We start from the raw sequence: 27,001 nt of genomic DNA, 5'->3' as shown, positions 1-27,001 counted from the left end.
AAACTGCTGATTCCAAGAATGAACCTGTGTGCTTAACATGACCCTTGTTTAAACATGTGTGCATTGTTTTTATTATTGTTGTTATTGAACATACAATCTAAAAAAAAAAGCAAATGCTCCCAGTTTGTGGCAAATTTATCAAACTCAGCCTCGCTAATCTTCTTCCGTCTTCCCGTCTCAGCTTGCCAACAATCTGCGAAGGAGGAACACTTTCCCTTCGAGGCTGATAAACATCTCCAAGTCCGACTTCAGAACTTCAATGTATGCATATCTCGTGCTGGTGATTTCTCAGGAAATGTGTAAAACACCGTTTGGCTCAACGTTCGTCTGAGCTGTTTCTAAAACCGTCTTTTCTTTCTTATCAAAGACAGGGGACAATCAGCAGTTTATCGCTGCTGGAAATGAGCGCAGGAAGCAGATGTTGTTCTGATTAGACGAGTGCATCCACACGCACGTGCACTATGCCAAGTGAGTGGCGCTCGCCGCTGCTTCGAGGACTGACAGGAGATGAGGGCCAAGTCCAGAGTCATGATATCTGAGCATGTGCTGCAGAGGGTTCAAACAGGCTGGCCATGTCTTCATTTTTTTTGTGTGTGTATGTGTGTGTGTGTGTGTGTGTGTGTGTGTGTGTTACATAGAGCAAAGCTGATTGATGTGCTATCTTGGCCTTTTCTTTCTGTTATGTAACCCATCCATTACACGCAATCATGAAATGCAATAATCAGTGTGTGATAGATAATCACCTCTGTTCAACAGAAATGATGGCAGCAATGACTGATGGCGGTGCTGACAGTCACCACCTCAGACACTCTGACGTATGAGTGTATGTGAATGAGAGGCAGAGAGATCGTCATATGGTTTCTACTTTATTAAGAATGCACTTTGGCACCCCTTTATTTTCTTCACTTTAGGCTATTATTTTACAAACTAGATATAAAAGGACATAAATAAATGACATAAGTTACATGTACCTAGAGCTCCTTGACAAAAACAAAATAAAACAAACAAAAAAAAAGGCAAAAAAAACATGATCATGTCAAAAAAAAGTACAAAAAAGATTGAATGTTAGATCTACATGGCTAGATCATATGGCATCGGAAGGCATACAATGACAAACATTAACTCTTGCGTTTTGTTATTTTTTTTCTTTTTTTCAAATTGTCCAACATTTAAGTAAAGGAAAAAGTATTTTACAGTACATTCTGGTTTCCTTCTCCTTCCCAACATGTCTTGCATATTTCCAAACAGGTCCTTTTTTCGATAGATAAAACCCAAAAGAACAACGCGTTGCCAACAAAGGAAAGAGCAGTAGAGCTGTATTAAGGACGGAGGTGTTCTTGTATTATATGAAGCGTCACAAGTTCAAAAACATTCACATAAGTATAGTTTAAAGAGATAAGGGAACAGAAAGAATATAGTCCATTGGGTTAAACCTGTAGCTGTATGATGTGCTCTGGGAAAAAAAATCAAAAATAACCAACAGTTTTCCCTTCTTCAACACCTTTTCCTCACTTTTCTGATCCTTTGTTGTACACAGGTGTGTCATTTTAAAGGAGAGAGACGCTTCCTCCGTCGCTCGCCGTTAGCTCGGAGAGTCCAGGCTCTCCTCTGTGTTCAGTGTGTTTCTCTGCACAGGAGGCTTTTAGTCACACTTGTCCGTGTGTCCGTGTGTCCATTTGCGAGCCGCCGTTGCTGCCAAAGCAGAAGTGGGTTGCATTCCAGAAAGCTGTTTAATAAATGCTGTCGCTGTGTAGAGTTCGCACGACGGGAGCAACGCACCTTACATCGCTTTTTTAGACGCCGCAAGAGCAAAGGAGTCTTTTTTTTTAATGTCAAAAACAATACATCTCTGTTATCTCCTCCTCCTCCACAGTGGCATGAAAACAGACACAATTACTGATAGTACTTCAAAGACGTCGTCACTCACACAGCTAGACACACACACACACACACACACACACTCACACACACCCGTGCACACACTCCATCGCATTCGCACGCTCAAGTCAAACGTTTGTTACTTTACATGCAAACTGAACAAAACAATAAAAACAAAAAAGAAAAAAAAAAACAAAATAAAATGACACTTTCAAAATAAAAGTACATTATCCGCTGGAGCAGGGCTTCTCAGTTATATTACATTCTTCTTATTGTCTCTTTTTTTATGCTGTTAAATCATTCATAGTAATTCCAGTACAACATTGCTGGGTGGCCACAAGCACGTGGTGGCTAGTTTGTCAAGCTGAAGAGTTGTGACAGTGGACGTCCCGGACGCCCGGACGCCCGGGGATGGATATTCGTCGCCTCAGTGTCGGGGGACACTCCAAGGAGAGGAGGGGAAAGCGGGAGGAGGAAGACGAAGAAAGAGGAGGAAGAGTTCTGCTTGTGGCGAGCGAGGCCGGGATCCCGTGCGTGATGGACGGCAGCAGCTGGGGAGAGAGAGAGAAGGGGGAGGAAAAGAGAGGCTGCATCAGTCATGGTGGTTTTGAATACAAACAATTTCTGCTTGGCATCCTGTCCCGACCAACAGTCCTGCTCTCCAGCTCCAGCCCGATGGAACATTCAACTCATCTGCTAAACAAAATCGAATGCCAAAGCCAGAGCATCCAGAGGCTGCGAGCAGCCGCCCTGCAGGGGAAAATATGGATTTCGTGGCAACGATGTATTAACTTGTGTGCACCACATGCTGTTGTGTGTACATAATTTGTGAAACATGCCCTTGACTTATTGGCACGCATGAAAAGCGCAGCGCTAGACATTTAACTGGCTTTTGTGTGGATGCATACGGTTTGTATAGATTCAAAGGCACCATGCAACTAAAATGAATCCTTTTTATCTCTTCAACATTCCTCAAGCAGGAATATTCATTAATTCTAGTATATAAACTTTCAATATTTATTCTAGGTATTACTTCATGTTCAAAAAAAAGCCTTCTCTTTTTGTTTTTGCATTAAATTAAACATTTATACTCTTCAAGCTTGACTGATTTATACTGCTTTTAAACTTTTTTTTGGTACTTAGTCCACCCACATTGATATAAATAGGACTGACAAAATATTAGACAGAAATAATCATTGAAAAACAGCATAAAATTACTCTGTTTTATTAATGCTGGAATTGATTTGTCAAGTAAAAATGCCAAATGCTCCTTAAAATGTGATTAAATATGCTTTTCATATATAGTAAACTGATTATCTTTGGGTTTGGGACTGGTGGCCAGACAAAAGCAGCAATTAGAAAACATCACTTGGCCTCAGTAAAATTACAATGAGGATTCTTCACTACTTTCAGACATTTTATAGACAAAATTCTTAATGGAAAAAATAATTAATGTGGCTGATTAATGAGGATAATTGTTAGTTGCAGCAATATTCAACACCATGACAAACTACAGTCTCCAAAATGACAATAAAGCTAAATTTGAACCTCTCTAAACAACCAAACCTGAACATGCTAACCTTCATGAAGGTGGGATTTATTGCAGCGCTGCTGTGGTTTAGCCTGCATTCGTTTTTAACTAGTTTTACAGAGCGTAATTAACTGGTGAGTAAGTGTATAAAATAATCAATGCCGTCACATAAATTAAACTAACTATGTAAGCGGGTGAGATCAGTCTTAAACTTGCCGAGTTGGCTAAATCCATGCAGTGAGCATGTGTTAACCTGTGTGCATAAATAATGATCTCCTGATCTGGAAAATCAAAAGATTGACCAAAGAGAGTAAGCAAGCTGTCGTTTCTGATATCTAAGACCCTCCTGCTACCATGACAACATATTGGTGTGTTGGCTCGATACGAAAGTGGCCCAAAAGCACCTTCTCCTGTTGCGATCTGGTGGGATCTGTTTGGCTGACCGGGAGTCAGCGGCTGATTAATTCTTCTCATTAACATGCCAGCGGTAACTGATCGCAGACCAGTGGCTATTGATCTGCTCTGGCTGCCTGAGGTGGCGCGACCCGCTTGTTAATTAACACAGTTTCTGGAGCTGAGGGGCCACTGATGAGAGGCGGGGGGCGGGGGGGTCTAATGAATCTTTTAGGCACTCTGTGGCTAGACATAGTTGATATTAGAAGCATGCTGCAATAATAAAGGGAGGCTTAATCCAATATCTGTATTTGTTTTGTTTTAATGGAGCTTTTTTTTGTGTTGAGTCTCAGGAACAAACACAGTATTATTGATCCTCACCTTGATGACGGTTTCAGTAATCCTCTGTGTATTTTCTTGTTTATTTTCTTGGTGATGATGATGATGATGATGATGATTCATTGCCTTTGTTGCATCCTTTTGTCCAGATAAATCCTGCCAATAAATTCCTTCATTCTTGCGTCCAACGTGTAAAGCCAATTCAAATGGTGCAAACAGCTGTCCGTCAAAAGTGGAGAGGAAGAGTTGGTGAGTCTTGCAGTAGCAGGGGGCTGGGGCTTTGACTCAGATGGCGAGTTGAATGGAAGAATCCAAATTGTGTGTTTATCTGGGGTGTGGGAGGGCATTTTTGGGAAGACAGGGGAGTGGGAAGGCTCCTCTGGAAGATCAAAGACATTCTCAGCAACGTCCTGAGGGCAACAAAATACAGCGTTCTGGGAGAAAAACAAGACCAGAACAGAGCAAAAAACACAAAAAGCTCCACAAAATGCGCCCTCCCTGCACCATCTCCCCTCAGAATCTAACCCTCAACCTCTCAGAGATTCACTGTTTATACACGACGGTCAGGATTCTCCACTTTTGTCTGCGAGATATCAAACAGATCCTGCTGAGAGAGAACAATGGTGGCCGGGGCAGCCTGCGAGTCCCACAGAAACAATTCATGTACAATAAACATAGTCACAGGAAATCAAAAAAATCTGCTCCACGGATTATTCCAGAAAGAAAGTTCCAGAAAAAACACTCTGCCCAAGAAGAGGACGAAAGGTACGACCCCCCCCCCCCTTTCTCGCTTTTCCTTCCAGACCATTAAAGGCACTCCAGATTGGCCTCTCGGAAGCACTTTTCCAGCCGTCTCGCCATCTCTCCATAAATGCTGCAGACAGAAGCGTCCCATTCTCCGAAACAACAAAAAAAGGGCAAGGTAAAGGTCTGATTTTTTTAAAAAGTGCCATTTTCACCACTTTTTTTCTTCTTCATCAACATCTTTTCTTTTAGATCCAATTTAAAGTGCATGGATGAGGTAAACTATTTCTTCATAGTTAATTTGTCTCTTTTTTTATATTTAATCTTTTTTGTGATTTATTTTTATTTTTTTCATAAGAAACGAAGTCGCTTTGCTTCCTTTTCCTTTTTCTTTGTTTAAATCTCTCAGACGGGAACCATTCTGCCTTGCATCTGTTGCATTTGGGACAGCATTCCCTGGACGCTGGTCAGGATCTTGTTCTGGTGTGCTGCCGAGGAGATGCCTATGCGAGCCATGTCCCTGAAAAGGATGGGGAAAAGAGGCCTTTTAGGACGGCGGACAACAATAACAAACACATGTAGGGCTGATCTACATGATGAATTTTACAGCTTTCCAGTGGAAGCCAGCCTGACAGTTTAACTGCTGAAGAAGGAGTTTCACTTGCCAACACGGCAATCCTAATCCTGTAATCCTAATAGGTGAAAAACGAATATATGACAGACAATTGACAGAGATTTAGAAACATTTAACACATGTAAAAGCAGCAAAAGATGGATTCTACTGTGTCTCATCTGCCGAGAGTCAGATGAGCAGATTGATAGTTCACGTCTGTAGGCTAAAAACTGTATGACACTAAAACCAGCAGGCGAATGGCTTAGCTTGATTAAAGATCTGAATGTTCCAGAGCCACAACTTGTTAACTACCTAATTAGAATTAACTCTAATTAGCATGCAAAAGATCGCAATGTGATTGGTTCTACACATGGTAGATTGGTATTTTTGTTTTCCTGTGACAATCACAGGGTAGTTACAAATGGCAGAAAAGAGAAAGAAAGACTATTTGGGTTCAAATAACTGTCTCCTGTGTGTTTGACCCATCTATTCATCCATTGTGCCTGATCTCATGTTGCGCAAAAGAGATAAAACATGTTCATTAATAACATTTTGTGCCAGGCTCCACCTATTTCGAGAATTTATGTTAAGATAAGATAACTGGCCACTGGATGAAATCTCATACCGTGTTGAGCACACAGACAGAAAAGGGATTTTCAAAATTTCCAAAAATATTCTACTAAGATTAACTTTTGCTTCAAGAGTGAATTATATGTATTTATTTATTTTTTATCTGATTTTCAAACATATATTTTAACCCTAATCATTTTGCAAATGAAGCCCTCAAATGTCCCACTCCATTCACACAATTCACTCACTATAGGAAGTTTTTGCTGTGCTAACAGGCGTACACTTTTTCTCTTTGCTTCTTTCCTGTGTTCTATTTTCTTCATCCCTCAATTCCTCTAACTGCCACCCCCCTCTGTACTCACTCTTGTGTCATGTGGACCACGGCCTCGGGAGTGGTGTAGCCGGCGGCCGTGAAGTTGTCGCCGTATCGCTCCATGCCGATGGCCTGCAGCCAGTCCTCCACTGTGCCCACGGCCGAGGACGCTTCGGGGCTCCCTGGCTCGAGCAGGGTGGTTTTAGGCCTAACGGGCGGAGGAGAGAAAAGTGGAGAATTCATTTGACGAACTTTCTCGGGTCCCACAAACGTCGTTCTGTATTTACAGTCGGCGTTTCAAGCTGCTGTAATTCACAAGGTTTGGCCCACAACCACGATGTGTGCAACTGTCTGTGCACATAGACACTAAAAGTTACATTCTGTTTAAGCACTTTAGACTTGAAAGGTAATGATCCACTTTCTTCCACAGTCTGGAACACCAATGATTGATGACAGCTACAGCAACAACAGCACTGCAGGACTTCAGAGATTTTCCGATTCCTCACTACGATGCTGTACCGCAGCATCAGAAGGGCATGGCACATACACTTTGTGCGATGACAGAGCGCTACACACAAAGTGTCAAATGTTCCATGCTACATTTGTCTCTAGCCTTTCCTCCCTGATGGACTCAGCGGGTCTGTCAGGTTCAGCTCTGTGTTGTGTCCCTGTTTTGCAGGTCCAAACAGAAACCCGGCCAAGTCAAACACGGTTCCTCCTGGGTGTGACCGACACAGTTAGTTAACCCTTATTTTACAGAGAACACGCAACCCGGGCACACTTGGGTGAATTTTACCGCACGGTGGAGTTCCTCCTCCCGTTCAGATATTCATCAGGAGAATCACCTCTCTCTTTTTTCGCTTCTTACTTTTTTTCCTATCCTTCATTTCTGTTGGACGTTGCAGCAGCGCCGCCGGCCATGAAAGTTCGCATGGGGCCGGCGAGTCTGAGTCGGTGGCGGTCTCGTCCCGCTCTGGTGACTCTCTCCCTCTCTCTCTCACACACACACACACACACACTCTATCTCTTTCGATCGTTCTCTCTTTTTTTAAAAAGGATGTTGAGTTGAACTGTGAGAACAGGATGTCAGACTCTTTAATAAGTCATCTCTACTCAGTAGGTGGAAAAGATTATGCTTAGGGATCCCTTTTCACACACACACACACACACACACACACACACACTCTACTTTCCCCTTCCCTCTTGTAACTGTAAAAGCTGCATTTATAGGATTCGGCTCTGCTAATTACTCCACAAGGACTCCCTTCTTGCTCTCACTGTGTCCCATTAGGTGAGTGTGTGTGTCGACCCTCTCGCATGCGCTCACACCCTCGTTAAACTCCAACAGACTCCCACTGGCCGAGTCTGTAAACATACGTAGGTCATTCTTAACACGTTCGGCCGCTCGAGAGTAATGGTGCCGGAGCTGTGGGGTCATGTTTGTTTTTAACTCGGCGTTACATCGTAATTCTCCCTCCTGTTAGAGCGGCTGCATTCCTGAGTGTGCAGCGCCATTAAAGCTAGTTTGCAGAGATATCCATTATGGAGGGTGTTTGCGCTGAAAAGAGCCACACGTCGCTGGTAGATAATGTTTAATGGTGTATGTAAACAGCAGAGGAAGAACAGGAGAGCAGTGTGAGTGTGTGTTTGGGTTAAAGCGGAACAATGCATACGTGATGCGCTGTGCGGCAAACAGGCTGCAAGCGTGCGTTTATGCACATTAGCTTTTTAACACCACGATTTGCAGGTTGCCACGGTGAACTTTCCTGTACTTTTCCAAACAAGAAGTGTTATTTTTTGCTGAGCTTGCAGCAGTACAGTCAGGCTAAAACCACACTCATTAATGTGAAGAATGAGTGAAATGAAAAAATTAACTGACCCCTCTCTAAAATGATTTGATGAGTTCACCAAATTTCAAGTTTGTCACAATTACAACATATTTCCCTGGCTTAGTCAACTCTCGTGGTTTCCAGCCAAGTCGTTAACAGCTTTTATGTCTTTGGTTAAAAAAACACTTTAAATGAATCGTTCTGCATGGCTATATGGCAGGAGGGAGGTGAGAGAATATGTTTGTTTCTGTCTGTGATTTTTATGAACATCTGTCTGCATCCTGCCATCTCACCTGACACTGGTCTCTCCCCCGGTCCTCTTCAGAGTGTTGGGGTTGCGGATCAGCTTGTCCAGCATGTTGACGATCTGTCCGAACTTTGGCCGGTCGGCCCGCTCCCTCTGCCAGCAGTCCAGCATGAGCTGGTGGAGCGCCACGGGGCAGTCCATGGGCGGGGGCAGCCGATAGCCCTCATCAATAGCCTTGATCACCTGGACAGTACACCAATGCTGCTGTAAATCAGTTTGTTTGTGCAGAGAGACTCGAACTGAAATACAATCTGGAAGCACTGTGATTACACCTATGTCATTTCCCCCCCTAGTTTTATACCCATAGATTAATCTTTAATTTCCTCACTTAACACGCCTACGCAAGACATTTGGTTATGCAAAAATTCTTTATCATCATTAGTGGAGCTAGAAATGTGAATTCAATGTGTAATGAAAAAAGGGAATATACTGCTGGTGTTTTATCACCCCTGCAGGTAATTTGATTACATAACCAAGTTAAAATGATGAAGTATCTTTTAAAAATGTTTGACAGGACACATGCACATGGGAATTTATCGTTTGAGCTCTAATGTTCCCCTAATTCAAGCTGTATGTTATTTATGATTATCTGCATATAATCAAATTTATCCAGACTTACATCTTGGTTACTCATGTCCCAGTATGGCCGTTCGCCGTATGACATCACCTCCCACATGACGATGCCGTAGCTCCACACGTCGCTGGCCGAGGTGAACTTCCTGTAAGCTATGGCCTCCGGGGCCGTCCAGCGAATGGGGATCTTCCCTCCCTGTAATTGAAAGATTGGCCGATTAATGAGAGCCGACAAGTAAGGTGACACGCGGAGAGACCACCGCCTCAGTCAGACACGCGCCCGGCTACGCACACAAACTCACCCTGGTGGTGTACGCAGCCTCGGGGTCGTCCTCCAACACTCGGGACATGCCAAAGTCGGACACCTTGCACACCAGGTTGCTGTTGACCAGGATGTTGCGAGCCGCCAGGTCGCGGTGAACGTAGCTCATGTCTGACAGGTACTTCATGCCGGATGCGATTCCGCGCAGGATGCCGACCAGCTGGATCACTGTGAAGCGACCGTCGTTCTTCTGCGGAGGAAAGGATCAAAACTTTATAATAAATACATAAACAAATCAAACCGAACAGTGTGCCATAAAGCATTTAACTGTTTATAGAGTATATAAACTACAATACAATATCTAAATCCTTCAGCATGTGTAAGCAGTATATAAAAATGTGATTCACACTACACACTACAATGTTTTACGATGTAGCTGAAAGCAAACAGGACACTTTTACGTTTTGGGGTTTTTTTGTTAAATTAGATACAATGTAACACAGTTAATTAATGTAAAAAGTTACATTGTGAGTTGTGAAACATATGCTAACTGTATATAAACCTGTTCGACTCATTCACAGGCACTTTTACAGCTGTTTCTGAATGTGTTCAGAGCTCATGCAGACACATCCTGGAGTGAGGAAAGTTAATGGACAAACGTCCTCATATATACTGTGCGACAAGTTACTTGTGCAACATAAATTACGCCAAGACAACACAATTTCTTAGCTTTCCAAATGTTCCTCTGTTTGCTCTAACACTGTGTATATTCACTGGATAAAGTAGCTAAGCATCATCCAAAACCCCAAGTGCAGTGAACCCTGGAAACACACAGGTGGAACCAGTAAGTCGATCAAGGAGAGGATGGAGATTAGGGCGAATGTTTGTGAACAAATGCTTGTAATTTGGGGGGGGGTGACATTACAGAGATAAGATGGGATCAGCACGCCACAGTCGTATCGCACGCTCAAACACATGCACACATGTGTGCAGACAGAAACGCATGACTGACCCTCAGGAATGCATCCAGCGATCCGTTTTCCATGTACTCTGTGATAATCATCACCGGCTTACCTGGGGAGAGAGGGAGAGAGGAAAAGAGTGAGAGAATGAAAGGCAGATGATTATGGAGGCAAACGATGCACATCACAGCCCAACACGGCGAGGGGGCTCTCGAGGGAATGCGTGTGTGTGTGTGTGTGTGTGTGTGTGTGTGTGTGTGTGTGTGTGTGTGTGTGTGTGTGTGTGCGTGTGTGTGTGTGTGTGTTTGTTAGGCCATCCATCTCTGTCCCGTAGTGATTTAATTAGCTCGGTGTTACGGTTGCCCTGACGTCCCCCTTCTTTCCCTGCACATGCAAAGGCATCTCCACTGAAACAAGACCACTACACACACACACACACACACACACACACACACACACACACACACCATCTTGTGTTTATGCAAATATGAACTGACGTTGGACGCATTATCCAAAGTCTCATCACAGTCACCCACCCAGAATCCCTCTGACTCGCTATTTATGTCACTCACTGTCCCTTTGCCCTCTTTCTCCTCTGCCAACTTTCGACGCATCTGTCACTCTCCTGCTAGCTCCTCTCTATTGCTTTCTTTTTTCCTCCCTCGCTCATATTCTCTCTCACCCTCTTCCCCCCGCCGATCCCTGCCACTCCTCTCTGGCCTTTTTCACCCCGTCCCTCTGTCTTCCCCTCTCCGTCCCTCTTGGGGGAGCGTCTGTGTCTTTATCTGAGCCGGGGCAGGCTGCGGGGAGGGTGGACATTCCCTGGTGTGTCTCTGTCTGTCTTTGTCTCTTAGGACGAGGGGGGAAAGGCAGGCGTGAGGAGAGGAGGAGAGAGAGAGAGAGGAAAAAAGGAAAGGAAGGGAGGGTGGCTTGTTTTTGTCCCAAAATGGCAGCAAGCTGGTGCCTAACCAGCCATGGCAACAACACATGCTCAAAAGTGCTGCCGCGAATTCCTCCTAGAACAGGCCTGTTCTTTGCGTTCCATTTCAAGTGGCACAGTTAAGGTGGACTTAAAAGCTTATTGCTTTGAGGAAAAGTGCTGACTTGAAGTGAATGCCTTGAGGGGTGGCTGTGTGAAATCTCTTGCAGAGTGCCTGAAGCAGCGCAGAGCCAGCCGGGCGGTTGGCAGCTGAGGTCTTGAAGGTGCAGTTCCTCCGCTCCGCAGCGGGCCTCTCGCCATGCCAAGAGGCCGTCAGTCACCGCCTCGCCCGCAGCGTGATTGGCACTCCATTAATTACGGGGCGCTCCGGCGATGCCCCAAAAAGAGGAAGTGGAGTTAAAGTTGGGGGAGTGCAGGGGCTCTCTTTGTCAGCCATCTTTGTTCCCTTTGTTGCTTGCTCCTGCCCCGGGGCCGTCTGTGATTGACAGCTCCCCAATCAAGTCTGAGGAGCGTCTGACCTGCGACCTTAAACTCTCGCCTTCCCAGCCCCGCCCTCTTCCTCCCTTCCCATTTGCATGCTAATTCCTTGTTTACTGAATACGCCCTGCCGCCTTTGGCAATGAACCCTGGGCAAGGGCCCCGCCACTGGGCCGATTATCACCTGCCAACAAAACAGGAGAAGGGGAAAAATGCAACAGGGGGACAATATTGGGGGAACGTTGGGCAAACGCTCTCCAGAGGCCCCGCCGCTTGCAGCGAACAGAGACCCAGCTTTTAAAAGCAGATCTTTTTTAAATTAGCACGCTCTAACTTTATGTAAATCAGCTGTTAAACATATCACATCTGATTTCAAGCTCTAATGGAGGCTAGATTTTAATTACACACCAGCAGGATATGAGCATTCACTATACGAGCCTTTAAGATTGGTGGACTGCAGCCAGCAGGCTTCAGTGAGAGATTTTTGCACATTTATGTATTTCAGAGCCTATTTGGAGTTCCTCCATAATTAATAAGGCTTAATTGGCTCTGTTGGACTTGCCAGTAAACTGAGGCCAGATTGAGAATTCCTTTTAACTTGATTGTAATGGAGAGGGGAGTGCAATTCAAATAATGGATATTTAATAGATTGCAATGACACATTCAAGTGTAAAGGACTCATTTGCCCAAACCTTGTGTCAAGCTCTCAAAAGTAAGAGTGGAGGGAGGTGGAGTGGGAGTTATCGGATGATCTTGCTTCGGCTCGCCATCCTTTCATGTCGTCTCCTGTCACTGCTGCATAGCTGATCTGTTTCTCCTTCATCTCTCTCGCTCCGTCTCACTCCGTCTCTTTCCTTTTCAGCCTCCGGTTCAGTAGTTCACCCACCCTCTGCTTTCTCTCCCTGTCATTCCCACTGTTGTTCTCTGTCTTTCCTCTAATCCATCAGCTCCAAACCACCTTCCTGTCTCTTTCGCTCCGCGTCTCAATTTTCACCTTCTGTCTGACACTTGTCTCCCCGATTTCTTTTCCTTCCTCTTGTCCATCGGCCGGCCTTTTCTCTGTCTTTCTCACTCCGTCGCTGCGAGGTCTGAGAGGTCATTCCCCATGGTGAGAGGTGTGATAGGTGATAAGCAATTCTGCCAGTGCTGCTGTTCACTTTCAGCTTCGATTGGCCTAAGTGTGTGTGTGTGTGTGTGTGTGTGTGTGTGTGTGTGTCCAAGAGTGAGAGGGACAGTGTTATCTAGCACAGATAGGGCCAGGCTGCCGTGTCACGACACATTAAGGCACTTCATCCATCTAACCCGCGTCCAGGCTGGCCATCAGCTATGGTAACACGCAGGCATGCAATCAAAGGTGCACCTTTGCCGACACATGCTGACTAAACACTCACACATGCACGCACACACACACATATAGCCGAACAAATAGCATCGGGGGGAAGGTGTAAAAGGTAGGGAGAAACAGAGAGACGGAGAGGAGAGAGTGCCAAGGGCAGACGGAGGGAGGTTTGGCCGGTGTTTTGTGGCCACGCAGCAGCAGATAGAGGAGGGATAGGGTATCACTCCCTAACCCCAAACACATTTACAGCTGACACCATGATTAATGAGCCTGGTGCTGCGCTACAGGGCCTGTTCCTGGACCCATTAGACCCCCTCCCAACTGCCCAGCTACCTCTAACACCACCTCCCCCTTCCCACCGATGCCGGACCCCTTCCATCTGGACAAAGCCCACCTGGGGATACCCGGATGGGACTTCCAGATAAAACACACGTGCAGAAACACACCACCTATATGTGCAAATGCAGGAATCATGTGTAACATATGTGGTCGTACGTCTTCAGATTCTGTAGGCATGCAAGCATTAAAACACACCTTTGGCTAGTAAAGACTGACTTGTCCCTCCGCTCACCCTTCTCCAAAGTCACCCAAAAACCGCAGACGTGGTTTGTAATGATTTATTGTCACGGCTTTGTTTTAAAGGGGGAAAGGGGACAGCAGAAAGAAATGTCCTTCCTCTGATATTATAATGTAATATTGTGTGTATAAATGGGTTTGTGCGTGTGTGAGCTGAGTGCTATTGCAATGTCCTGTAGCCAATTTAATTTCTCTGAAACAGTTTAAGGTTTCTCGAACGGTGAACGAACTGTGCGCCAAATTAAGCTCGTTCTATCATTCAGAAATAGAAAAATTCTGGTCCTACAGCTCTCTGTGCATAAAAAGTAAACAAAATCACATGCTCGACATACATTTGGTGACCACGCCCTCCAGGTGAATGATGTTGGGGTGATCAAACTGGCCCATGATGCTGGCCTCGGACAGGAAGTCCCTCCTCTGCTTGTCGGTGTAGCCGGCCTTCAGCGTCTTGATGGCCACGCAGATCTCTCTCTTGCCCGGCATCTTCAGGCGGCCGCTGCAGACCTCGCCGAACTCCCCTGAAAACACGCGGCCCGATTGAAAATGTGAAATGATGATACACAAGCACTCCGATATTGCAACCGCACAGGCTATAAATCACATCAAGAAAGGACTGGGCGATGGTGTATGTGTGTGTGTGTTTGTGCAGGTTAGAAGGGGTCCACTTTAAACATTGATCAGGGTCTTTAATCCCTCACTCCCCTCCTCCCCTCAGCCACTGGAGCAGAGAGAGAGAGGAAATGGATATTGATTCTTTCTCTTTATTATTTTGTCATTGGTTGACTTTTCTCTGGCCACAGGAATAGAACGGACAACATATTTAGCCTTCCTTGATTTTTTTTTTTTTTAGTTGTTGACCTCTTTAGAAAACTAAATGTTATGGTTGTCCTCAGTTTTCACCCTCAAGGAGTGCACAGGAGGCCACACACACAGTCACACACAAACATTAATATTTATCTCATTAGGTAGACGGTTTCATCCAGAGTATAATACAATATGCCGCTCCCTATAACACTGCACTTACAATAATGGATAAAAAATATCTGAAGGGACTAAAGCCGCTGGAAAAATAAAAGCTCCTCACCAATGCCGATAACTTTCTCGATCTTGATACAGGAGGCGTCAATCTCTTTGGCAAACTCCCGGACGGCTTGGTTCGGGTCCTCGTAGGTAAAGGGGTCGACGTATATCCTTACTCCTGAGGAAAGAAGGTTGGAAAGAAAGGGAGGAAGCCAAAGAAGAAATAAGGGGGTGAAAAGTGAAGGTTAATTCATTCCGGCAACTACACTCCATCTGTTCTTTATTTCCATCATGCTGCAGGCTACACCGCCTTCCTCTGTGGAGCCTCTCCTCCTCCTCATCCTTTCTTCTCTCCCCACCTCGCTTCGCACTCTAACTCCACTGCTTTTCATGTCACTGTGGATGACTCCGGCGAAGACGGAGCTCATTAACTTGAAATTTTTGTGGGACGCAAATAACAATGCTGATGACTTGATAATGAGGTGTTTGGAGCGTGCTAGGATGCAAGAACATTAACTTCAAAATAGTTTGTTGTTTTCCCTCCATTTTATGGACTTCATTTGTGGTTTAGAGTGCATGCACATGAACACACCTGACAGCACTAATGTTTTTCAATTATAGAGCGTGTGGGTGGAGTGTTAACTATGAGTTACCTTGATGTAAGTGCTTCTCTTCGTCAGAGTCCTGCTTGGCCTTGCTGTACTTACTCCTTCTGGGGGCAAAAACAGCAGGACGGTCAGTCACAGTGACACCAGCACACGTCGGGATTCAAGTTTGAAATGTCAGGGAGAACGTGTCAGAATAAAAAGCAAAGCATCTCACGTAAAAATGAAAAATCCCAATCATAATGGAACACAAGTGTCAATTCAGTAAACCCTAATTAAAACTTAAAACAAGACTTCAAACCCTCTTGTATGAATTAAATTATGTGAAGTGGCGACACAGTCACTGATTACTGATGAGACACTGATACTCTTGTTTGATATTCATTATTTATTAAGGGGAGCTCATTAAAAATACAAAAACAGTTTTTGAATACTAACTGAGTGTGATTTTTAGATATGGTTTTGTGGCACTCGGTCTCGGTAATTGCACTCAGTTTTGAGGGTAAAAGCTTAAAAAATAATTCAACATTTTCACCACATCCTCATACTTTAACGACTGAACAGGATGAGTCCATCATTATTAAGCTTAGGCATCAAAACTGCTTGGTTTGGTTTAGGAAAAGATAATGTAATGTCGCTGTTACATACATAATGCTACATGAGTAAGTTAAAATAGGTCAAAAATAGACAAAATGAATGGAGTGTTATCTTAGCTTAGCATGAAGACTGGAAAAAGGGGACAAAAGTACAAAAACTGAAATGTAAAAACATATTTAAGTTTTTTTTCTAAAAATCTCAAACTCTTCCTTTAAGGTAAGCTATATATAACATATTGCATGTATTAGTTTAAATCAGCTCCTTCTTGACCAGCTTCAGCATTTAAATGTATATATAATATTTCAATGCATAAGTATTTTCCAAAGATATAATATTCTAATAGAATAATGAGTACTTTTACTTTTCATACTTCAAGTACATTTTGTATCTTATACTATATTTTAATCAAAATAATTATGTACTTTCCTTTAAGTAAACTGAACATTCACTTGTAATAGGGTACTTTTACATTGTAGTATTACTACTTTAAGTCAAAAGTATCCTTCAGCGCTGAAGGTTTGTGAAGGGCACTGAGCATATAGCAGCAAATCAATCCCAGAGATGCACTTAAATCCCTCTGAATCCCTGAGGCGGCCTGACACCTGTGCTTATATTGATGTGTTGGGTCAGTGGTGGAAATGACCAGATGTGCGAGACATTGTCCTCCTCTATGGCTGTGTAATGATGGTAAACGGCTACGTGATTACAGTCCCTCCCCACAATCACAGGATGTTCGCAGCAGCACAATGACAGTGGCCGTCACATGCATATAAAAAAGGGAGACAACCACCTGCTTGGCCGGGGAGAGAGGCAACCACATGGAAAAAGGAGGACACACACACACACACACACAGGCATGCATGCACACACAATCAACAGCCCCTTCACTCCCCATCATCCTCAACACCAATACACACATGCAAACAATGATTTGATTTCCATATAAAGAGGCACACTCACACATAAAGGGATCAACAACTGCCATAAAAGGTACGTACACACACACACACACGAACCATTAACACTCCCCTTCCCCCACATGAAAACAATACTTTTTTTTCTTTCTTTTTTTCACACACGTACACACACACACACACACACACAGACAGGGGAGTGCCGTTAACACCCTGAGGTGAGGCAGCCCCATCTGCATGTAATCCCATCTGTGTGACGGTGCTTTGTCCTGCTCGCTGGTTAACACCCTGAGATTGGGTCACTGCAAATCCACCTGATGCCTCTCTGTCTCACTCTCTCTCTGTATTCTATCTCTTACTTTTCATTGCCTGCTTATCTCATTGTCCACCTTCCCATCCCTCTCCTTTTTTTTTTCTCCTCTCTCTCTCTCTCCCTCTCTCTCATTCTCTTCACAGCGGTCAGCAAGGCGCAGCGGGATTATAGCCACCATAGAGGGAGAGGGATGCGAGGAGCGGGGATGGATGGAGGACAGGGAGCGAGGGGTCGCTGATTGCATCTCTTCAGCTGTCGGAGCTGTCAATCACGTCTCCGGTGTGGCGAGTCATCACTCATCCGACAAGCCAGTTGCACTAGCTGTCTGGCTCTCCCTATCTGTGTGTGTGTGTGTGTGTGTGTGTGTGTGTGTGTGTGTGTGTGTGTGTGTGTGTGTTTTCAAGTGGCGTCCATCTCCTGACAGCTACTTTTTCCCAGAGTTAAGCAAGACATCCTCCATCTGGGAGGAAAGAGGGAGTGACAGAAAGCAGAAGGGACAGAGAGATGAAGCTCACCTTCGGCTGATGACGAAAGCGCTGATGAGGATGATGAGGAGGACCACGCTGCCCACCACAGACACAAGCAACACTGTGGAGTTCGCCCCGTCACCAATAATGGGAGCTGGGACTGAGGAAAAAGGAAGGAAAGATGGGGGGAAGAAAAGCAGAGGGAGGAAGGTTGGACAGAAGAGCAAAGTCAATATCATGTCCGCCCCCCCCCACACACACACACTTCCTCCTATACCGTTGAGAGACAATGACTGCTCATTAGGATGTGTGCTTGACCATGTCATTATCATGCGCTGCCATCTCCATCTGCATTACAAAGGGGACATCTGGCCTTACAGTGCATCTCTGTAACCATCTGTCATAATATCCCATAAACAGGTCATATCATACAGCGTAAGTATATGACAGACATGGCAGATATGTTAAGAAAAATGAACAGTTAAGCTTTTTTGATTACATGTTATTACTAAACTGAGGAAGTGTTTGTCAATGCCCTTCACTTGAATGAGTTCCAGCTCCTTAGCATTCAGTTTTCCCATTTATTTCCCCTTAAGTAGCCTCAAGGTTGTTCATTCCACACTGTCTGACGGTGTTATACACACTTTCTATAAGCTTATTCTGAGATTCTGTTTTCTGTCTCTGCTCCATTGCATCAAATAGAAGTAGTGGGGAAGTTTGGAATCTTCACTAGAAGTCAGAATGAAGGTGTGTTTGTTTAATAATTTTTGGCTGCACTGCATGAGTCTGTGATGACTGACCCACTGGCGGGTCAGTGGAATTTAAGCGGTTAATTCGAAATTTTAAATTAGGGTCAACTCATGTATGAGGGGGCTGTTACTAAGGGTTACAGTTTTAGAGTCTGGTGGAAACACTGAATATTCATATAGGCTGAACCCTAGCTGGCACTTCCACTGAGGCTCAGTGCAACTTGAATAATGGAAGCTACTCAAGTTGCCAGTCAGGTGCCGGAGCACAATATCAATTATCTTTTATAGACGACAGCTATTTTGATGAATGACTCTACAATGAAAAGAGACACGCTCGTAAAAGATGCTATCATTGCAGGGTTTCGCAGAAACAGGCGTTACAGGGCTGGCATCGAAGCCTCTCTGCCTCTGCGGTGTGCTGATGTCACCAAGGCAAGCCGAGCAGAAAAGGGTGAGCTCACCGGAGTTGGTCATGAACTCAAACGGGCCGCTGAATTCCCCATAGCCGGCCGCCGTGCGAGCGCGCACGTGGAACACGTAGGAAGTGAGCGGGGTGAGACCCTTGATGTCGGTGTTCCTTGATGAAGTTTTTATAATCCTGTAGCTCCTTTCATTCTGGTCCTGAGCACGACAGATAATGGCGAAATAGAAAAAGAGACAGTGAGAAAACAATCAGCGGTTTTCTCACAGTCTGTTGAAACATTGAGATATTTTGGAGCTCTCCCATTGGACCCCTCACCTTCTCATAGTACTTGACCTCGTACTCCAGGATGACCCCGTTGGCCCTGTCCGGCGGCTGCCAGGCCAGTGAGATGGTGTGTCTGGTGATGTCCTTCGCTTGGATGGAAGTCACTGGCGAGGGAGCTAGTGAGATGATCAAAGAAGAAGAGAAAGAATTTTAACCCACTGCTTCTCCCAGTCCTCCATGTTGTTTTCTGCCTCTTTTGTGTTGCTCCCCCACACTTTACTCCCGCTGGGAAAGTCAAACAGTGGGCCAGGCCGCATGGCAATCACTTCCATTTGTCTTTGAACTTGGCTTCCATTCAAAATCGAAGGTGTTACAGAGCTGTATGGCCACACAGCTGAAACACCACAGCTAGAGTGTATGGCAATACTCTATTTCTGAACTAATGGTTGGCATCAATAAAACTGATCCAATTTCCCCTTGGCTGACGTTAGCGTCTCAGCCACTTTTCCTACAAGCTGGCAAAATGATGTCTAACTTCATTTTCTGCAGATACCCAGGTCACCCTGGGAAACCTTACGCTACAAAGTCTGCCTCGGAAAGCTCAAAATGAGCTCAACGCCTTTGCTATTTTTTTTTTTTTTTTGTCTTCAAGAGAGCAAATCAATTGGTTTTCATTAAAGCTCCAGTGAGCGATCTTATCTCAAGCCCTTTCTGCTGCAGCTGATAATGAGGCCATATTTCAAGCAGCCGTGCTATCTGCATTCAGACGCCTTTAACATGTGAAGGTTAAAGCACTGATAATGGCTTACACTCGTCCCCCCCCTCCAGTGTGTCGCTGCTGCACAAATCAAACCTCTATCTTCAGGGAGTGTGACAGCACTAAAATTGGGTCATACACACTCTTGACGCTACAAAGAGAAAGCCATAGGCGTAGAAGAGATAGTGTTGTAAACAGGGAAACACTCTTGTACAGATTGAGTTTTGAGCAGACTAGAAGATACACGGTGGGACAGGTGGAGTTATAGAGCAAGGAACAAAAGGTTACGCTGATGAACACACAACTCAGGTACAAGAAGACCCAGGACACACACACACACACACAAAGTTTCCACAAAACTCCTCTCATTTTCACACAAGTACCCTCAACAACCAAACAACCTCACTCACCTCCAACCCCCTTTATCCAATCATGTGTTAAAAAAGTGGTGGAGCTCGCTCCATCCTCGCTTGTGAATGGCTGAGCCATGATACTATCACCTGTTACCAACCAACCTGTTTACCTGTGGAATGTTCCAAACAGGTGTTTTAAGAGTCTTTAGTTGCTCCTGTCACAACTTGTTTGAAACATGTTGCTGCATCAAATTCAGAATAAGATGATATTCACAAAAATCAATGAAGTTGATGAAAACATTATACTGTCTTTGTGCTGTTTATACTGGAAATTCTATTGAGTATATGTTATGAAGGGTTAGCCCATTCTGTTTTTTGTATGTTTTACACAGCGGCCCAACTTTTTAGGAATCATGTTTGTATTCTCCACAAAGCCACGACAAAGCATAACACATAGCGTTTCATTGCGAGGTCTGCTCTTACACGGAGTGAATCTTTGACCTCTGATCCTCGGTGATACTGTAACCTTACTCGTTCCAGACCATCTGCCTTTTAAAAAATTACAGTGGGATGATTAATGAGGGGTCCGCGGTCCACTGATTATGATTGGATTATCTATGACATTATATACATTCTCATCACTTTGACCAGGGGCTCCAGGGAGCCTGGGCTTCAAACTAACGCTAACAAACCCCCAATCCCCAGCTTTTAGCCGGGGATTGAGTTCAAACGGGCCTGGAATTCAAGCACCAGCCTCGGATTGAGTTTCAGCGGGGTGAAGACGCGGCAGGGGGGGGGGGTTTGTGACTGCTGGGGGTTGAGATGGAGATGGAGAGGGATGGGATTGCAGACATCTCTTGGTAAATAGATTAACCCAAGGTTGTGTAATCCTGTTGGTCTAATGTGTTGCGTCTCCCTTAAACAATTAGATGGCGGCCATTTGTATCCCTCCAATCAATCTTACCCAGCAGCGAGAGCCAATTTGAAGGCCCTCCTGGGGCTGACCGAGGACGCTCTGGCTCGGAGAGAAAACCCCTGAGGGGTCGCAGACCTTCGTTCCCCCAAGATAATCCACACATCCGTCTTTCCTCCAAAGATGACAGATATGGCAATTTAACCGTGTTGCCTCCTCTTGTTGCATTTTTATTTTTCCCTCGACTAATGTGGGGATAAAGATGAGTGATTTTCTTAGTGGTCCCTTCTGAGGTTCCCTACGTGAGACGGGAAGGTTAGAAACAGCCAAAACACGAAATAGGCGATCCATCAAGTTTTATGATTTGGATAAATTAGTCTGAGGAATGTTTAAAAAACTGATGCATAGACTAATGGAAAATATTGTAAAACCAGGCATGCACGAAGCTAATGCAAGACTGAATCTGACATGTCTATCCTGAATAGTTTAACCTGAGGCTGTGACTTGGGCAGACCATGCTAGACAAGCTGGCACCTCTGTAGATGAATTTAAATATGTGGGGCAGATCTGTAATTTCTTACTGCCTCCTGAACGCGTGGGCTAAAAACGCTGCTGGAATAATAAGTGTTAGATGCAATGAATATTCAGATCTCATTTCAGAATTGGGCGCTACAAAAAAAACTCTTTCACAGCCTGCAACACTTACAGACACACATACAGTACACACACATACCCAGCAACACAAAGGACCTCATTACACAAACAGAAAGATAGAAACTCACAGAGAAAAATATACACCTAGTCCCATTATCTCACACAGGCAGCAAAAAAAAAAACTCAATCACACCACCTATGCATACATTATAATGAGTAAAAAACCTGGCAGAAGCAAATGCGGTTCTGGGTTTGGTTTGGTTTAAAAAAATCACCAAGACAATGAACAGTGGAGGTTTTCATCAGTTTGCTGCAGACGTTTGTGAGGTTTCCTCTCTGCGTGGAACACAGTTGGTGAAGTGAGCAAGTTTGTCTTTGCGAGCATGTTGCGAGGAGCAGCTGCGGTCGGCTCGAGCAGTTGCACGAATATGCGGTTGATTACGATTTGACATTAAAAGAGACAGGGGCCGCGGTGCACATGTGGTTGCCAGATTGGAGCCTGGTTGCCAGATTGGAGTCGCTCGATTTTGCTGCCGCCAAGGAAAAATAGCCGAGGAGGGAGCCATTTTTCAGGGTGTCGAGAAAATGCCTCCTCCTTACAAGATCCTTCTCCCCTGCCTATAAAGCCTGCTTCCATCTCCCCGAACACATTTCCACATGTACGCTACGTCTGTCCGATGAGATGGAAACTCACACACATGTGCGCTGACAGACGTGCCCACACACACACTCGCTCATGCACTAATTCACTTTTAGTCACATACGCCTGCCAAGTATTTTGTATCGAGACATAAACACCTCTCTCTCTCTGACTCTCTCTTTCCCTCTTTCTCACACACACACACACACACACACACACACGCACAAAGTGCTTGATCCCATAAAGGGGGAAAAAACATCCATTTACAGCCAGGGGTCAGTTCAAAGCGTGGACATGCCCCCATCTCCCCTCCTCTTCCTCATGCAGGCCGGGTGAAAGGGTTACACCCTGACTGATTTACGACAGTGGAATTGTTCATGGCGAGAATCTGACCTCTTCGTACACACACAAACACACACTTGGCTGCAGATGCATGCACGTGCAATCAACAACTCGCATGTCTTAATTTTTGTCTGCCGGCATATTTCTCCACTGCACCTTTTTCTTCTCTTCCTCCTCCCTTCCAACCTGCCTGCTTCGCCTCTTCCTCTCTAGCCGAAATTTGAACTTTTATGGAAAGGCAGTGGCGGGGGTGTCTTTTCCACAGCACTTATAAATCCTAATAAATCTATCATAATAAATGTGTAATCCACGGTGTCTGGATGAGGGGAGGCGATACAGAGAGAGGGACAGCCACAGATGACTGGCTGGATTACCAGCGGCTGAAACCAGAGCTTCCAAAGCCCCTACCGAGCATTAGCAGGAAGAAATCCAATCAGTCTGGAGCTATTCTCTTTAACACGCACACACACACATGCACACAAATTAAAAGAGACATGCACGCCTGGAGACACATAGAGGACATTGTTCGAGAGGCAAATGTAGATCATCTCCATCCATGAGCGTATAAACATTCTGCATAACACATTTTCTCACTTTTAGCCAAGCATGCGCTCAGCTATGCACATGCGCAAACACACACACACACACACACACACACACACACACACACACACACACACACACACATACCATAATAGAGATTCCAGCTGCAAGCCCCATGTAACTAATCCTGGGGAACAGTTGTGAAACATGCACCAGTGACGAGCCAAAGGCAACATCATCTATATCTTACAACTTGAAGTCAGTAGATTAGCCTCGGGCAACCTCAGGGGGACATCAATGTGTGTGCGTGTGTTCCTGTGTCTTCGTATGAATCTATGTGTGAGGATGTGCACGCTGGAGTTTTGGCGCATCATTGTGACCATACTGACATGCTATTACGAGCCCTCGGCCGGGGCTCCAGGGTGTGCTCCATTACGGCTCCCACACATGCCTGTCTGGCAGGACTCGCAGCTCTCCCACAGTCAGCACATCCATTCATCTCTATCTTCCTGACCCCAGCTGATAAATCAAGCCACTGTGGCCTTAAATTGCCAGTCCGAGCCCTATTCAAGATATTCGCTTTTCCCAGGGATGGAAATTAGTGATAAAAAAAACGACACAAAAAGGCACTTAGCTTGCCACCCAAGAGCAGAGCAGTAAAGAAGACCAAGGTAATGATCGGCTATAAGTGGAGGAGAGCAGGGAGGGATGAAGAGAAAGGGCCAGGGTTGTAAAATCCATTTGCACAACAACCGGTTACAAAATGGCTAAATGACAAAACAACGGGAGGCTTTGAACGCACCCCCAGGCTAGAGGGCTCTTCTCCAGCTCTGGAGGAGAGGCTGTATTCATGGGTGTATCCTACTAGAATAATTACACACACATACACACACAATCCAGCAACCATTTGTAATGAAGCCTCCACAGATCAATACAACTCATCTAATTCATTACCCCGAGAGCTAAATATAGCATGTTGCCCCTATCTTCAGCCTAGGCTTCTCGTGCCTAATTATGCAAAACTCAAGTGAAATATTGCAGAAAATCATTTCCCACTGCAGAGAATCCATCATCCTCCTCAGTAATCATCCAGCCTTCACCCAAATTATTTACAGCTTTAAATAAACATGTTTTGACATGCAGATTGCCCCCTAAAAAGTGCCTCAAGCGCTCATTGTAACCTGCGCTCTGCATCAAATACAAGCCCCCACATACAACTGCAAAACGTCTTATCGACATGCACTCTTTTCCTTTACATGTTCGCACAGACAAGCTAAGAAACTAAGTTGGATTGGCAAGCACGCCACTGGAGATGTCCTAAATTTAGTAATCAATGAGGATGATCATTTAATACTATCAGAAGCTCCAGAGAGATACTGAGTGGACCTTGAGGTGAACTTGTACTTGTGCAATGTGATAATTTGCCACTCTTTTTTTTTCAGCATACAGTATATTCAACTGAAAACAGTACAAACAGAATATATTTAATGTTTTATCTTATCACCTTCATTCATTTTTGTCAATAATTTGGTACCAGCAACGAGTTTCAAACAAGTTGGGACAGGGACAACAAAATTATGGGAAAGCTGTAAAAAAAAACAAAAAAAACACCTGTTTGCAACGTTCCACTGGTCTGTAAATGATTGCATCCTGTTGTTATTTCCTTTTTAGATAGCGCCCAAACTTTTTGGAATCGGGTTTGCAATCAGCAAGTTTTACAGACAACCTTTAGCCAATTTAGGAACGCCTATTTTTGTGGCCATGTAATAAAAGGACAATTGCGTTTAGCTACTTCCGTTTTCCTCAGCTTTCTCAATGACCATAAATCCATAAATCCATAAATGTTGCATAAAAACATGTCAATTGCAGTGTCTCATCGGGACCTACCATGACATGTTCAATAGGGTTAAAAAATATATTGTTATGTCGATACATCAGGCCAATCAGTGTTGCCCACTTCCACTCAGATTGACATAACACTTATTTATTCTTGAACTAATCAATGCTACACTATGTGACGCCTTGAGCACTTTTGATTCACTGTTGGGTTCTCACAAAAACATTAGCCACCGACGGCTGTCTTACCGGCCTGGTTGGTGGTGACGGTCACAGACACGGCCTGTTCCGGCCCGGGGCTTTGAGGCGAGACTCCATTCACCGCCCACACCTCGAAGGTGTAGTTGGTGTGCGCCTGCAGCTCATTGATGGACACCCTGGTGCCCTTCAGGCTCAGCTGCTGGGGGCTGAAGTGGATGCCGTTGCCACAGGGCTGACAGCGGCGGCCGTCGGGCCCGCAACGCTTGCACACCACATTGTATGTCAGGTCCTGGCGTCCTCCTGAGCTCCGGGGCGGGCTCCACTCCAGGTTTACAGAGGTCTCGTTCACGTTGGAGATGAGGTGGACAGGCGCTGACGGAGGGCCTGCGGAGGAGGAAGAAAGACGATAGAGCTGATGTTATTAGCAGTAGTGGTTGGAAGCCAAGGCTGAAGTTATTTTATTGTGGTGACTGTTATAAAATTGAGTCACAATAGAAACATTCTTTCTCTGATCACATCAAAGACCCGAAAAAGAGAATACAGCAAATCGGTGATGTTAATATTAACAATAAGCTTTTGGTGAATTCTGCACAGAGAGTCTCCAGAGGGTCTGGTAATGTATTCTTTCCATACCTACATATAACACAGATGTAAATGTGTCATTGACTGGGCTGCCCCTTTATTGAGAGCTGAGGCTTCTTGGATTCCCTTTTAATGTCCCGTCCATTACGGCGAGGGAGGATCAGATTTCACCTCAGTTAATTCAGCACGTTAACTGAAATCCAATAGCCCGGCAGATTTCTTTCCCATTCATACGTCGAATCAGCTGGAGGTGGCAGAGCGCCCGAGCCCGCTGCTAACAGTGGGGCTTTATGGCACCCACTCAATAACTTCAGACAAAGTTTGCTTTGGAGCCTGTTATTAAGTTCCTGCTTTGATGTAAGGCCACGGTGGTTTTACATGTGGAGCAGCTCCACACATATCTGACAGATACCCCCCTGCTCATCAATCCCAATTTACATGTCAGCTCTCTGGTAATTAATGTGCTTTTTTGCGTTGCTTTCAAACATAAGCGACGGTAATTGACTGAACTCTCTCTCTCTCTCTGCCTGTCTCTGTTTCCCCTGTCTCGCTCGCTCTCTCTCTGACTAATGAAGTGCACGCGAGCGGGCTGGGGGGATCGATGCAGGGTGAAATATGAAAGCTAGGCAGTCCGCAGACGAATCATTTCACAACGGAAATTAATTATCAGTGTTATTTTTGGAGGAGCAGTGTGGCAATGAGTGATTTCACAGAGACACGGGGAGCAGCAGAGGGGACAGTGTGTGGGAGTGCGTGGTGGTCGCCTGAGGAGAAGCAAGTGCGCTTTTGTGCACGGGTGTTGCCATATGAATGGAGACGTGGAAGCGCAATTTTACCCATGATGCACGCGCGTTTGCAAGACGCTCATCGCGTATGCGTAGCATTAGTCTGACAGATAGCGGGGAACGAGCAAATGCGGAGAGGTGGAAGCCACGGCTGTGAGGGGGGATACGGAGAAGGACAGAAGGGGAAGACAAACACCGTCTGTTCATCCAGGAAGCGGAAAGCCACTGATTAGTATGGAAGGAGCAGGTCTGGATGGACGGATCAGAGGGAGGGACAGAAATGGATGGTGGTGGGTGAGGACTAGAAAGAGTCAGTAAGAGCACAAGACACAAACAGTGAGACGAAAGGATGCAGGACACTCTGTGTTAATACTAGCATCACTTAACTTCCCCTTA

The 27,001-nt window shown here is 45.1% G+C and overlaps 1 protein-coding gene across 1 annotated transcript in view; it reads right to left on the bottom strand.

Annotated features, from left to right (window-relative positions):
- Positions 1 to 924: 924 nt before the first annotated feature.
- Positions 925 to 27,001, bottom strand: part of epha4l (eph receptor A4, like) — a 53,826-nt gene continuing 27,749 nt past the window's right edge. The window contains exons 5-18 of the mRNA XM_041941523.1: positions 25,287 to 25,622; positions 19,051 to 19,175; positions 18,773 to 18,932; positions 17,611 to 17,722; positions 15,320 to 15,378; positions 14,731 to 14,844; positions 13,979 to 14,164; positions 10,365 to 10,426; positions 9,393 to 9,602; positions 9,137 to 9,286; positions 8,504 to 8,700; positions 6,431 to 6,589; positions 4,184 to 5,405; positions 925 to 2,429 (exon numbers count right to left, since the gene is read on the bottom strand). Coding sequence (XP_041797457.1) covers positions 5,291 to 5,405; positions 6,431 to 6,589; positions 8,504 to 8,700; positions 9,137 to 9,286; positions 9,393 to 9,602; positions 10,365 to 10,426; positions 13,979 to 14,164; positions 14,731 to 14,844; positions 15,320 to 15,378; positions 17,611 to 17,722; positions 18,773 to 18,932; positions 19,051 to 19,175; positions 25,287 to 25,622 — 1,985 coding nt within the window. The 3' untranslated portion in view covers positions 925 to 2,429; positions 4,184 to 5,290. The remainder of the gene's footprint in view (positions 2,430 to 4,183; positions 5,406 to 6,430; positions 6,590 to 8,503; positions 8,701 to 9,136; positions 9,287 to 9,392; positions 9,603 to 10,364; positions 10,427 to 13,978; positions 14,165 to 14,730; positions 14,845 to 15,319; positions 15,379 to 17,610; positions 17,723 to 18,772; positions 18,933 to 19,050; positions 19,176 to 25,286; positions 25,623 to 27,001) is intronic.

The sequence above is a fragment of the Chelmon rostratus genome, chromosome 7, assembly GCF_017976325.1.
Source record: "Chelmon rostratus isolate fCheRos1 chromosome 7, fCheRos1.pri, whole genome shotgun sequence".
Taxonomy (NCBI): domain Eukaryota; kingdom Metazoa; phylum Chordata; class Actinopteri; order Chaetodontiformes; family Chaetodontidae; genus Chelmon; species Chelmon rostratus.
Note: the sequence above shows the minus strand (reverse complement) of the source record. Positions and strands in the feature narration are given on the sequence as shown.